Source organism: Netta rufina (genome assembly GCF_964035555.1).
Source record: "Netta rufina genome assembly, chromosome: 5".
NCBI lineage: Eukaryota > Metazoa > Chordata > Aves > Anseriformes > Anatidae > Netta > Netta rufina.
The window spans coordinates 59253273-59267774 of record NC_140128.1 but is presented as its reverse complement, the minus strand read 5'-3'; the positions used below and the strand labels follow the sequence as shown (position 1 = coordinate 59267774).

The 14502-nt window shown below is 42.3% G+C and overlaps 2 protein-coding genes across 3 annotated transcripts in view; one reads left to right on the top strand and one right to left on the bottom strand.

Annotated features, from left to right (window-relative positions):
- Positions 1–708: 708 nt before the first annotated feature.
- TRMT5 (tRNA methyltransferase 5) lies at positions 709–5114 on the bottom strand. The gene is made up of 5 exons (XM_084287627.1): positions 5085–5114; positions 3872–4521; positions 3360–3484; positions 1232–1886; positions 709–926 (listed from the first exon to the last, which is right to left on the bottom strand). Exons 1-5 carry the CDS (start codon positions 5087–5089, stop codon positions 862–864), a joined length of 1500 nt encoding a protein of 499 aa, XP_084143753.1. The 5' UTR covers positions 5090–5114; the 3' UTR covers positions 709–861.
- A 271-nt stretch (positions 5115–5385) lies between these two features.
- The window catches only part of SLC38A6 (solute carrier family 38 member 6), a 44764-nt gene continuing 35647 nt past the window's right edge, over positions 5386–14502 (top strand). The window contains exons 1-5 of one of the 2 annotated variants that reach the window (XM_084288400.1): positions 5386–5494; positions 5612–5727; positions 6413–6486; positions 10631–10683; positions 13719–13758. In XM_084288400.1, coding sequence (XP_084144526.1) covers positions 5654–5727; positions 6413–6486; positions 10631–10683; positions 13719–13758 — 241 coding nt within the window. In that variant the 5' untranslated portion in view covers positions 5386–5494; positions 5612–5653. Of the gene's footprint in view, positions 5495–5611; positions 5728–6412; positions 6487–7272; positions 7433–10630; positions 10684–13718; positions 13759–14502 lie in introns of those variants that run through there. The other variant, XM_084288401.1, reaches the window with a different exon arrangement.

Sequence of the window (14502 nt, the reverse complement as noted above, 5' to 3'; positions counted from 1 at the left end):
GGCGGAACGCAAGCAGCCAGGCAGCGAGATCATGCGGGGACCGATCAGAGGAGCAGCCAGAGGTGGGGCAGAGCTCGGAGAGAGGCTCAAAAGTCAAAGGAGGAAAAGGTCTGAGCGTGAGAGGCCCCATCAGCCACCTGCTGGTTTTCAGCCTGGTGCTTTAACGGGTGTGTGCCTACCCTGCAAGTGTGCAAATGGCATCAGAGCCTTTCCTGCGCTACCTGTGGGCAAGCACTAAGCTAGGAGCCAACTAATCCGCAGCTCAATCCCTTCTTGTAAAAACCAGTTATTGCTCCAAAAGCCCAGGGGTGAGCATACGCAGCTACTTGCGCCTCTTTCTACCTGAGGTCAAGTTTTTGAGAGGTTACCTGGCTTACACAAGAGCTGTTTGTGCATCTGCCAACGGTAACCCAATACCCTTAACCACCAAAACTGTTTGTCAAAGAGAATCCTCTTCTCAACTGTAAATGCAGAGCCCACGTAAGTCATCTTGCCAGGCCCTATGAAATATAAATACCTGTTTGCATGACAAATTGCACTTTTTCAAACTAGCACTGCTAAAAACGATCCCAGTCAGTGTCACTGAATTGCCACAGAGTGTGAAACAGGGGAGTACCAAAACAGTGTTAAAGAAACGCTGTTTTATTTTTTTGAACAATATTGATCTGGTTACTGGTCCCACGATTACAAACAGTAAATGCAGGAAGCCACGCTCACCAAGGGGAGTTGCGACACGCGCTGTGCATCACTGCACCTCAGGCAGGTAACACAGGGGGTCGTCAAACAATTCAAGGGGTAGACCAGGCGTAACGTAGGTGTACCTTACACAAACCAGTACGGTTGCTACCCAAACTCTGGTCTTCAACTCACGACGTTTTCTTCAGTGAAATCTTTGCCAGTACACAGCCGCTTAGAGGCTGGTTTTTCTGGAAGAAAGTTAGAAACATTCAGTTAGTTACATACGGTAAACAGACGGACCTGAACCACAAGCCACACGACGCTTGAGGGATTTAACAAGTGATGAGACTTGAGATCAGCATTAATGGCCACAAAGAAAACTGCTACAGCAGTAAGGGAGGTCTTTTCTTTACCAAGTGCCAAAGAGGACTTGCAAAAGACCTGCACCAAGCGACATTTTGACCTGCACCTCAGTGCCACGCAGTAACAGCATTGATACACAGCAGGAGCAGCCTGAAAGAGCAAAAGGTGCAGCGGGAGGGCTGCTCCTCACCTTCAGCAGGGCAGGGCCTCTTGTACAGCACATCTGCTGGAACCTGGAAGCTAATGCACAGCATCTCCTTGTTGGGGGCAACGTTCCTCACCAGGTACGTAGCACAGCGCCCGTCCAGGGAGGCTCCCAGCGAAGCCTCGGCCCGTTCTTGAATCTCTTTGGCTGGGTTTTCGTGCTTGGAGAAGCCGTAGCAGTGCACTGTGGGAAGGACAGCAGTGCTGCAGGGCTCTCCGACCAAGAGATGCCTAAAAACATCCAGAAATTCGAGAGCTGATGCTGGCAAATTCATGACTATATGGACAGCAGGTTTCTGCGCCTCTTTTTCAAGCGCGAGTGCTTTACTAAGTTCCTCTCTTACTGGCCCCAGGAGGAAGTCTCTGCCATCCAGGTTGAATGCTTTGATTTTGTTGTCTACTTTGTTTAGCTTGCAGTTGTGCAGAAGCCATTTGTAGGATTCAGGGTTGAGATCGTTCGCAAATACGACGCACTTCTTCTTTGCTGCTGGGATAGCGAAAGGTCCGATCCCAGCAAAGACATCGAAAAGGACATCACCGGGCTTTAAAAGCTCAACGATACGGCCGTGCTCTGTGGAAAGGCGGGGGTTCCAGTAGACCTTAGCAAAGTCCAACTCATATGAGATATTATTTTCTTTGACCTGAAAGTCCAAAACATTTGGTTAAGTCTCTGCGTTCAAATTCCAAACAGGCTAAAGTAATGCCAGTAATTAAGACAGCTAAAAACCAAGGAGCTTTATCAGAAGGTGATGTGTACATTGACATTTGTCCCATTAGCAGTGTACAGAAATCTTGGATAAACAGCCCTGCTCCTCACAAATAGCCATCAGGAACGTTCCAACTGTCAATCCACATGACTGGCTTACGCACGTCTTAATCACCAGGTGGAAATAAAGCAGCAACTTCGAATGGCCATAAAATAAAAATCTGAGGCTTTTCAAATGCTTTGTGGCTGTCTGAAAACTCCTTTATTGAAAGCAGATCTTGGGAAGATGCCTCAAACCTTAGCACAGCGTCTACACAGTCAGTAAGTGCCTGAGAGCGCTGCAGCACGAGAACGGCAGCACTCAGCCAAACTCAAAGCCGCTGGGAGCCAATTGTGCAGCCTGAAAAAATGCTGCGCTTTCTCCCGGGGTGATGGAGTCTGGAAACGGTGCCAAACCCAGGCTTTGCGATGGCCGCTGCCCTATGAACAGACCTACAGAGAAATGGTGCCTGTTCAGATGGGAGAGGGATGCAGGATAACACCCACTTTGCTCTACCACACCCGCACGGTGTGACCCAGATCACCGCAGCGTTTGCTCTGCCAGCAGGGAACACGCTGAGGTGGACCTGGTAGCCCAGTGGTGTGCCAGATGTGTGCGTAACGAGCCAGTATCATCTGCAAAATATTTGATCGTCCCTTCTGACCTGATGGTTCAAATGCCTTCTGTGTCCATGTGCAGGCTGTTCTTTGCCACCGAGCTATTCAACTTCTTACTTTGCTAACCTCGTATTTTCTCTCCTAAAAGAATAAAACTGCCAACAGCTATGAAAGATATTTTTTGGTCAAGCCAGCCGCCAAGGTTCCAGCTAAAGACAAGAACCCCAAGGGAAGAATACTTAGCAGTTTAATAATGCTTTTCACATGAAAGATCTCAAAATAAATGAGATGAGGCTTGTCCTCTAGCTGTCAGAAAAAGAATTAAGATCAGGCAAACTCTTGCCTAAGCTGCAAAGACGGAGAGATTTAAGTACAAGGACTGGTAAAATTAAGAAACTTTTTTTTGATCAAATCCACTAAATGTTTTGGCCTCGGAGTGAGAAATACCCCCAAGTTTGTAACTAGTATCTCGGTAAGAAACCCCTACTTCAGCTTTTTTTCCACATTATTGGAAATAGGCTGTGAGCTGGGGAGAACCCTTACCTGCCTGATCCCTACAGCTGTGAGTTTGCTCGTGGCAGAGCAGGACAAAACGAGACAGCAGTAACTGCCAACTCTCACACTCCAGAAGAGGTGTGAGGGGCATCGTGCAAATAAATGGTGTTATCAGTGTCTCTTCCTCACCGCTTTTTGGTACGCCTTTGGGTTTTAGCACATTAAATTTAAAATAAAAGGGGAAAAAATCCTGTACCTTAGTGACCAGGTTGCTCTCTCCAGCGAGCACTTCCATTTCAAAGTTTCTGTACGTGCTGTCAATAATGCTGGTTTTATTCACCACACAGGTGATGCCTGGATTCTTGTCGATTATAACCTGTCCTGAAAGAAAGGGCAGAAGATACACTGGTTGAGGGACTGCAGCCTCTTAATGTTCTAAGAGATACAAACTCGACAGCCTACAGTCACATTTATAAAAGTGTGTATAATAGAACAACCTCCCTCCAACGATTGCAGATGTTACGGGATCTTACTAAAGCACATACTTTACCCTGATCCAGTGCTCGGCAAAGTGTGACTGCATAAGAGGAAAAAGCTGCACTTTGTGTACAGGTAAGGGTCTGCACAAAGCTATTTAAAGCCAAAACGTAAAGCAATGAAGAGTGCTTTGAAGTTTTCTTTGTACAGGGAATAACTTATAGGTAGAATAATTCTAAAAATATATTTTGAAGTGAAGAATTACTTTTATGATCAGAGTTTTTTACCTACCAATCAAATGTTTGTAAGGGAGCTGATGGTCCCTAAGATTGAAGTGAGCTATGTGACCGACGCGGCTAAAACCAGAGGTGACATCCTGGCCTTCGGGAAGGACCGCTCGGAGGATCTCCTCTGACTTGAAATTCTCATAAGTCAGCTCCAAGTTATACCTGGACACCTCAGGAGGAATGTTAAGCTGCTTTAATACCTCCTGCTCTGCCTGTCCCAGCGAGAATTCGGGTACTTGATGAGGATCCAGTATAACAAGCTTACTGCCCTCATCTTCTGGATCCTCAATCACTCGCTTTAGCCCAGGACGCTGCAGTACCGTGTGCTTCAGGGCCTTCAGCAACGCGTGGACAATTTCTTTCTTTACTTTAAGAACCGGAACAACGACCGTCCTTTTGAAAGCTTCTCTGTTGAGCAGGGTCATCCCTCGCACTTCGGGATGCGGCGAGTACAGTTCTGGGCTGCCGTTCTCCTCCACGGTTTCACGCATTGTACAGAAATTGGCTTTCTGAGCCGCTACAAAGAGGCCAGGTATTCTGCCAGAATGTTGCGCCAACAGCATCCAAACTGCTGGAAATGATGTATTTGGTGCAGCTGTCCTGGAATGATTAGTTTTCAGTAGTCTGGCAGAGCATCCAAATCTCCATAGCGTCCTAGAAGAGAAATCATTCATTTTATAGACATTATGTAATCATTCCATTAAAAAGGCTGCAAATCACATGGATTTGCTGGTCTCTTAAACCAGAATTTCCATTTGTACCGAAGAACCCACAATAGTTTTGTAAAAGCCCTTTATTACGAATTATACCCTACGAATTTCTGTCCCTCTGCAAACGCGTTTTTAAACTTTTAACTAACTCGAAGCAGCGAGATAAGCCTCTCCTGCCAAAACTCCGCGGCCTCTCTCTATTCCAATAAACGCAATATTAATCCCAGCAAGCCAAATAAAAGAAATAATAAAAAAATCCCTGCCCCGCCGGCTCACCACCACACTCCACATTCCCCGTGGAGCACCGGGGGTGCCCGGGGAGGGCCTGGCGAGGCCCCACGGGGGGGCTGAGACCCCCAGACAGGGCCCGGGCCCGGCCGCGGCCTAGGCCCAGGCGGGCGCGAGGCAGCCCCGCGGGTAGGCCGCGCGGTTGCCATGGCAACCGGGGGGGGGGGAGCGGTAGCCATGGCAACCGCGCGCGCGCCACCCCCCCACCCCCGCCCTCACCTCATACCGAGCCGCGCCGCGCGCGCCGGCGCCCCCGTGACGTCATCGCCGCCGCGCGCGCCGTGACGTTGAAGCCGCTCCGCCTGGCGGTGAGGGGGCGTGGTTTACGTGGAGACCACGCCCCCTCTGTCTATAACCACGCCCCCTCCGACTATAGCCACGCCCTCCTCCTATAGCCACGCCCCCTCGGTGCGGCTCGGCCCCGCCCCTCCCGGAGCCGCGGCACGGGCGGGGCCATGGAGGAGCCGCGGGGGGCGCGGGGCTGGGAGGGGGGCGCGGGGCCCGGGGACGGGAACCGGGATCGGGACCGGGATCGGGACCGGGATTGGGAATGGGACCGGGATCAGGATCAGGATCAGGACCGGGACTGGGACGAGTCCGCCCCGCTGCTGCCGCCGCCGCCCAGCAGCGTGCGTGAGAGGGGGGCACCGGGAGGGGGCTCGGGGCAGGGGTTTGGGGTTTGGAGTCGGGGTTTGGGGTCCGGGGTCTCGCCTCACTTCGCCCTGCCCGCCCTTCCGTCCCCACAGCCGCCCCCCGGCTCCTCGTTCGGCTGCGCGGTGCTCAACCTGATGAACGCGATCATGGGCAGCGGGGCGCTGGGCTTGTCCTTCGCCATGGCCAGCACCGGCGTCCTGGGCTTCAGGTGAGCGAGAGGGGAATTAATTAATTACAATTAATTACTGGGGGTGTGATTAATTACAGGGGACGGGGAGCCAAGGAGCAGTGAGTGCTGCATCCTGCGGGCATCCTTGGTGAGCGCTGCCACCTCTGCTGTGGTTGCTCACATGTGAGCACTGGTATTGCTGCTCGGTGGTGATTTTGGGGCATTTCTCCCACTGCACCCATATATTTACACCCCCCTGCACCCATATATTTACACCCCCCTGCACCCATATATTTATGTCTGAGTGCTGCTTTGCTGCAGAAATGGGCCTTTGGGAGCAGGGTGCCTGCACATCCCCAATGCATGAACCCACCGGGTGCGTGCACCGAGCTGGGACTGGGCCAAGGCTGCCAGCTCGTACTGCTCTCTGGCCACAAACCCGGCTTTATTTCACATTAATCTTTGTGTTTCTGTGTTATGGCCTTGCTGTGATTCACGTCTTCACCCCACGCAGCGGTGCGTGATACGAGAAGCTGTGGTTTTAGCAGGGGTTGGGACAGTCAGTGACCAAGTGAACCACAGTCAGCAAAGAGAAAAGCCATAAAATGAGGAAATTGGGTCCTGTGATACGCTGTGTGCAATGGAATCTTTTTTTTTGTTGTTTAAGAAAGAAACTGCATTGACCTGTAAAAATGCCTTAAATTTAAACCTCTTGTATTTTCAGCATCTTGCTGCTGATTGTTGCCAGCCTTGCCTCTTACTCTGTGTTTCTTCTGCTCAGTATGTGCATTCAGACTGGTAAGTGGAAAGGATTTATCTAACACTGATCTCTGAAACTTTGCCTTGCCTGTAGTAAAAAGACATGAACCCGTATAATTATTTTAATTAACAACATGTTAACATAGTGCCATGTTTCGCTGCTGTTGAAATATGTTAGATCTCTTAATGATTGCTAATTGCCATAGAATTGTCAATTCAAAATGCATTATAAAAAGGAAGTGCAAAACGATCTGGTTTCTAGATTTTCAGTTTTACTTTTTCTCAGAATGCATCTCTCATCTTTCTAAAAGATGTGTCTTTTCTGTGCGTCTGTAGCAAAATTGTTTTGGTGCCAATTGGACCACACCACTTTAGTGTGTGGTTGCCTCCATACGTAGTCTCACTGTTGCTTTCAGTAAAGGCTTAAGAACCACAAACAGCCAACTTTCACTACTCTACTTGTATAGACTTATTGACTGTTCAGAATGGATACCTGTCAGGTTTTGTAATCAAACTGAGTTGTTACAATTCCCATGGCACTCTACGGATGTGTGTTATTACAGCATTTTTGATACTGAGCGTGAAGTCACGTTGCAGCCCTTAGTTAGAAATTATACTGCTTTGAGAATGTCTAGAGAGTAGATTCTAACATCTGATTTCTAATCTGCTGCTAATGTTTTAATTCTTGCTTTTTAAAAATTATTACTGAAATAACTGGCTGGTTTCTTGAGTTCTAGTATACAGAGATGTTACAGGAAGATGTCTCCATCTCTTCCAGTCACCTGGTTATTGTTTCATCTCATCTGTTTTCCCCTCTTTTCAAAGGTGGTGGGAGAAAGCTTCCATTTCTTCCTTCTTGGCTGTGCTTTCTATAGCTAGCTTTGGTCTCTGAGATGATTGCTTCCTGATTCTTCTTAGATCTGCTGCTCCTGTCTTCACCTGTTGAGTGATCTTCTTCATACGTTCTTTAAAAAAGTCTTCAGAGGTAGGGCTGCTTTTATGTGTGGTACTGTTGGCTGTTTGATGATTTGGGACCAAGTCTCTGGCATTCTTTTTTTTCCCCGCTTGGAGCTCTGCTTGTTAGAAAGGACTGAAGATCTGAAATAAATAGCTAGAAAGATACGTTTAAAAAAAGGGAGTTTGAGATAAGAGGAGAACAAATATCACAAAAAATGATCGGAGGTTCTGTATTACTTAAGCCCTTGATGGTATTGCGTTGTTATCTGGTAAAATAAGAAGATATCCTTGCAAAAGAACTGCTGGGGATAGTGCAAAGGAAGGAGAGGGGAAAAACTGAACTTAGAGAGCTAATACACAAGAATGGTTTAACTCTTCATTTATTGTCTAAAGGCAAAATTCTGCCTCCAGGAAGAATTTTTGAAATGCGTATATCCAAAAGCAAAGAATAATGGTGAACAACAGGGCAAAGTATTTTTCTTGTCTGAAACTAGCATTTTATGGTTAATAATTGGTTATCAGTTAACGTTGACAGGTCATACTAGCACTAGAATTATTTCTAGATATCTGCTGGCTTTATGGCTCTCTCTGTGCTTTTTTTTTTTTTTTTTTCCTTTGTTCTTTTTTTTTGGAGGGGAGAGATTTTATTGTAAATTATTGAACTAATTTCATGTTAAATACCATTCCAGAATTATGACCAGTTGTGCCTTTGCAAAGTAAAATCAGTATAAATGCTTGCTTCCAAAGTAGATAACTGAGCATTTTTTTTAGTATGTAAAATATGCAGATGTTTGTGAACAGTATTACAATATTGAGCCTAACTCATGGCAAGGAATTAGGGATTTTAGTAGTTTTCTTTCAAAAATGAGCTTGGAAAATTTGATGGGTGGAAGGTAAAAAAAAAAAAAAATAAAAACAGTTTGGGGAGTTTGTAAGCTATTCATTCAGGTATTCAAGTCATAAAAGTAATCCTAGGAAAGAGTTGACATATAAAATACCTTCCAAAACGGAAGCCTTAATTCCATTTTAAACAGAGACCGAAATTTATTAAGCTCAAGCATTTTAGTTGTAGTTTAAAAACAAAGAAGTGCCTTCAGTTTGAAAGTGATGTTGATCTAGAGTGACTTTGTCAAAGTCAAATGATTTGTGTAGACCAAAAGAATTAGAAAGCTGATATTGCCATGTGTAAAGTGTTGGGTTTGGATTAGTCAGTGTTTTCTCCCAGTGTTAATTCAGTCCTACATAAATTGTTTTAGGGTTTGGGCTGACAAAAGCTAAACCCATTCAGTAAAGTAGAGGAATTGGGAATTTAAGTGGATATACTTCGAAGTTTTGTGGCTTTGTTTTTTCCATTTTGGAGTTAGTCATGAGTATTGTTAGTGCTATTCTTTCCAATTTCACTTTGGGATTAAATCAATAATTTCTTTATGGCGTTAATAACATATTAGGAATTAAGCCAATCAGGCAGAGTGTGTTTCTGTCCATAGTGCCTAATATTTTGTTCCATGTGTTTTTGAAGTTACAAAAGTAATGTGATTAAGGCTTCCTCAGTGTTCACAGAACTAAATTGATTACAAAAACAGTAACTACAGAAAATTCTCTCCTAAGGTTTCATTTTGCTCTTGTGGAATCGCGTGGAAACTTTGTTCTCTCTTTATTGGTAACTCCCTGTTTGTCTGTATTTGTTCATATGCGGTAAAAGCAGCTCTTTTCTAAACACATTTAAAAGTTTGCTGATACTTGATGCCATTGGGAATGGCCTTCTAAAATGCTATTTTTATTTTTTCTTGTGATCAACTGCTTTGTAAATATAAACAAAGAAAGACACAGGGTAAAATCTGGTAACACATCCGTTGTTTCATTGTATCTGTATATAACTAACTTAGTGTAACAGCAGACATACGAGAATTTTCCAGGTTTTTGCTGTGAGCAGACTCTGGCTTATTTAATTTTGTCACTTAATTTGCTGTTTCATAGCGTATTAATGTTAGTCGTAGAGCAGAATGTGGAACGTCGTCCTTGACAAAGCCGTGTGAGAAGATGAAGTTTTATTTTTTCGGTAGTGCATTGAGCCGATGTGTGCAGTACCTAACGAAGGGACAATGCAACGGCTGGTAGTGCAAGGCTCCAGTCCTGCCATCTGATCCTGGTCCTTGCCTAGCTCTCCCAGGTCTCATTTCATTTATTTCAGAGCAGCTTCGCTCAGGTGTGAAGGTCTGCCCCGAGCAGCTCGAGTTGCAGGGCTGCGCCCTCAGTTAGGACGCGATGGGAGCAGGAACGGTCGTGTACCAGGTAGAAACCAGGGAGGGAAAGCAAACGTTATGACAATACAACTATGTGGTTTGGGGATTAATTTTACCCTGTGAGGCATTTACAACTCTGGACCGCTTTATTATATACTGAGAAAGGGAGGGGTGTTTCTCGGGGAGCTTTCATCTTCTTGCTATCGCTGGAGCTCCTCATAACAAAACGCAGCACAACAATGGAGGGCTTTAACAGGACTTCCTCCCTTCTGAGGAGGGATTGTTTTGAGTTACCAGCAATATTAGAAGTGAGCTTCAGCTAAAGCTCAACAAAAGAGTACAGGAAACCACAGCTTATTTCCATGTAATTATTTAAGTGAGGTGCAAGTAAGGGCAGGCATTTTGTTTTCTTCTGTTTTTGTCTTTGCTATGGTGTGCTGTGTTTTGTTTGTTTTCTCTAACTGATTTCAAGGCAGGAAGGTGTTTACCTTCAGCTGCCTTGGAAATGAGTAGAGTTTTTAAAAGCTGGCAACGTGATAATTGATGTTTGTATTCACAGAGAGATGAAAACAGATTTTCTGTTATCGTCTTCATTTAAAAGCAAGTGCATACTTAACAAATGATAGCTTACAACTAATTGTTGAGACTAATTTCAAAATTCTTCATCTGTAGTATCACTTGCAAAAGTTGTTGGGAGAAGGTAATTTGCTGCCAGCATAGTAGTAGTAAAAAAATAATACTATTTCTAATATTAAATTGAATTTCTGGAAAATCTGTGAATGATTTAACATCTAGTTGTATTTTTTTAGTTGGAATACAGGTGTATATAAAAACTATTCAGTGAATAATATAAAATACTCTCTAAATTTTATCCTGAACTGTGTTAATTTAAAAAGGAAAAAAAGGCAAAACTGGAGCTCTTAGGTGATTTTGGAGTTAGAAATATTTTTGGTTTTGTTTTGTTTTTTTTTTCTCGTTAACAGCTGTCATGTCTTATGAAGACCTTGGCCTGTTTGCATTTGGATCAACTGGAAAGGTAAGTGTCTGGTTTTATCTGTGTATTTTTCTTATCATTCCCGTACTTCCAATATATACAACTGTTCATTGCACAGTCAAGATATACAGGTGAAATATGTAGTACAATTAGTCCTAATATAATTAAAAAAACAAATCCATTAGTTCCTGAAAACAACTCTTTGTTACCATTCAGTTAGTGTTTGTGGTCTATGGAAGCCTGAAGATTAGTTAACTGTAAAATAGACGTTTCTTGAATGCAAGGTTTTGTGCTACTTTCCTGTTGGTGTGTTCACTTTTTAATTGTATTCATAAATGCGTGCCCACTGGCTTTAACATCAAATTGGCTCAGCGATCCATTTCAAGTTGGTTGTAGTCCCGTTGTACTGTTGTTATAAGTTGTTAAGAGACACTTAAGTGATTTACTGGTGTTGTTTTAGTGTTTAATAGAGATCTAAGATAAGTGTTTGCCTTTCGTGTACTTGTTACAAAATAAATAAGAATATATCTTATGCATGTTTATTTTTTCTTTTGTTAACAAACAGATGAACATTTCTTGTTACTTTATCTTATGATTAAAAAAAAATTATGAACCATTTTTGGTATAAGAGCATGTAAGCCAAGCCTTTTTAATAGTTTTACTTGATCTGTTATTCTTAATAGACAACGTTATTCACTAATAGTGGGTACGCAGGAAATACTGATAATGAATACAATGCATATAATAATAAAACTACTATGCTCTCTGTTTCAGTTGAACGATCCTAAAAGTAGGCTTACCATGCAGAAATGCGATTTTAGTGGTTTTCTAAAAAAAATAAAAATGAGTTCTGCTTAACAGACCAGTTTATTCTATTTTAATGTAACTGAGAATTAAATCTAAGCTACTAGGTGTAGGACTTCCATTAGCATTAATAAGCAGATAATGAGCTTAGTCTGTGTGGATCAATATTTATCGATCAGAGTTAAGATGTGATCAACATCAAGAGAAGATAAATCTTGATATTAGCAACGTATTGAGTTTTTTTTTTTTTTTTGGAGGGTCTGTTCTGTACATGGCAACCACAAGCCACTTGATGCAGAAGCCATAGAAATGTAGAGCTTAAGGAAGTATTAAAATGTGACCAAGTCTGCCCCTTCTCTGAAGTAGGGCTAAACATATATAAGCTGTTCTTGGCAGGCATTTGTTGAATCTGTTACTCAGTGAATATTCAATGTTATTCAATGAAAGAGGTTTCACAGCTTTACCGTGTAGACAAAGTTGAAGATTATTCTCACCAATATTACTGTTTAGTAGTTCTGTTTTAAGAACTACCAAGTCATTTCTTCTAAAAATATTGGCTGGTTTTCTATTTTCTGTGTCTACGGAGAGCAGTCCATCACTGGAATATATCTAGGTTGAGAAGTTGTTTCGATTAAATAATAAAACAAAGCTCGCCAAGCTTTCCCGATGAACTGATGTTTTTTCTCTCTTGAAATATCTTTCATTTTTATACATTTATCTTAAAACATGTCTGCAAAAGGGAACGCAGTTAGCTGGCTAACAACTTGACAGCAACAGCAAATGCAATTACCTATATTTTAGATCAAGCATGCCCGTTACTGCATCCTAAAACAAGATTTGTCATTACTGTGGCTGCTGCTGATAGTTTTATCTCAGCCTATTTTCTCTACTTGCAATCTAATAACTGTAAGTCACATATGTGATCTCTGCTTCCCAAATGCATTGCTTTTAACTGGCTCTATTGATTTTTTTTTTTTTTTTTTTTTTTTTTTACTCTCCTAGTTTATCACAATAATTCTGAATTACAGTCCTGACCCTGAACTTTCTTCAGCTTAGTTAGGTACAGATGGCATTTAAAATAAATAAATAAATAAATAAAAATTGTTCTTATTCTCTCATCCAAGTCATTTGCTAATAATACAGCCAGATCGCTACAGGACCTTGCTTGAGCTGGCATCCTAGATTGACAGCAAACTCCTGGTAACTGCTCTTGAAGTAAAGCAGTTATTCAACCTTATGGTGATTTAATGTCAAAAATATTTCTCTGTGATTTGTGAGACTAGAGATTTTCTGTCACTGGAATATTGCTGATTCTCCTTCTCCAAAGGCATGAAGTATTTCTTTCCATCTATGGCAAATGACAAGATTATATATATTTTTTTTTCTGATTTGTGAGCTTTCAATTCATTACAAATCTGATATGTTTTTCTAACTGATCAATTGAAAAAATGGCAATTTTCCCTTCAGATTTTATTCAAAAGTAACAATTTTGTTTTTCTTCTCATAGCTGTGGCTTGATTTCTTCCAAGCTGCCTTCTGGTAGCGCTCTTGTAGGAAGGTCCTGTTACATAATGAAGAACAGTGCGTACAGAAAGAAAAACTCTGCTATTCTAGATGATGCTGCTATTTTAGAACTGAAATGAAAACAACACTGGGAAAACTTTAGACACCACTTCTAGGGTTTTCAGTTGGGAGTTGACAATTGCAGAGATTCAGACAAATATCTTTAATGGCCTATGGTCACTTCTACTTTCCTATCAGTCCAATATGAATAATCGCAAACACCAAAGAAAAAGCAATGTCTATCTAGTTCACAACTTTAAAAGAATAATTCATGATAGAATAAAAGAAAAATTCATAACATTCATGATAGTTAAATATTCATAGTTTCTCAGTGAGGAAGTAGTTTGTATAAATCTCTGCTGATTGCCATTTCAGAGGTGAACATCAATTAGAATGCACTTGTGTGTTTTCAGTGATTTCAAACCTCATTTGCAAAACAAGCTTCACCCTGTGGCTACTGTTGTTTTGTCATCTTGGAATGCAAATGTGGTATTTCAGGAAGGTTTTTTTTTGCTTTTATATTCATTTTAGATTGCATTGCTTTATGTGTGTTATAAACTCTTCATTAAACAGAAGATGCCTTTCCTTTCAATACCAGTTATCACTTCTACATCTGGGCTGTTCAAGATGATACATGTGTTTTATGACTGCGGTAGACATATGACTTCAGTTATCCTTACCTTTTCTAAAGAAAACTTGTTTTTTTATAGGTCCTTGTTGCAGTTACAATAATTATCCAGAATATAGGAGGTAAGAAACTTCATACTCTCAATTTTAACTGAATGGAATATAATTTCCGCAGTCTGCAAAACTCCACAAACGTCCAAGGTGCTAATTAAATTCAAGTGTTTTTAAGAGTTTGATTAAGAAGATGGAAGGCTTGCAGAAAAGGCTTATGTGATCATGCTAAGCTCAAGCACTGCAGTCATGGGGTAGATGGGGAACTTGGTGGGGGCTGGTTTGTATGCCTGGTGCTGACTGCATCGCGTGACATGGAGCATATCCATCAGAGCTGGTGTTGCTAATCGGAGGGGGTTGATGAGGCATAATCTCCTCCCTGCTCTTCTGTACATTTGAATCTCATAGCTGCATTTCTTCGTGTCATCTGTTTTGTTTGTTTCTTTTGTAAAGCACTAATTTGTTTTAGTGATTTGAGCAATAACAGAGTGCTTAGCTGTGGAATTCCAAATCTGCTTTATTATGGTGGCTTTCCTTTTTGGTTTAGCTCAATACATTGGGCTTTTGAGGCGGGGAGGTGTGTGCTTTGGTTTGCTCACTTTTGTCATGTGGGCTGATAATCTACAACATCATATGCCAGGTTCTCCAACTCTACTCTTATATTGTCTTCCTTTGTGCATAACAATAAAATAACACCAGCTGTGTGTTCATTAAAACAATCATCCAAGCATTTGAACTGTTACTCAGGTATGTTTGCACAGAATGCTTGAGTTACTGCATAGTAGTGTCCTTAGAAATTAATTGTCTGTAAGCAGA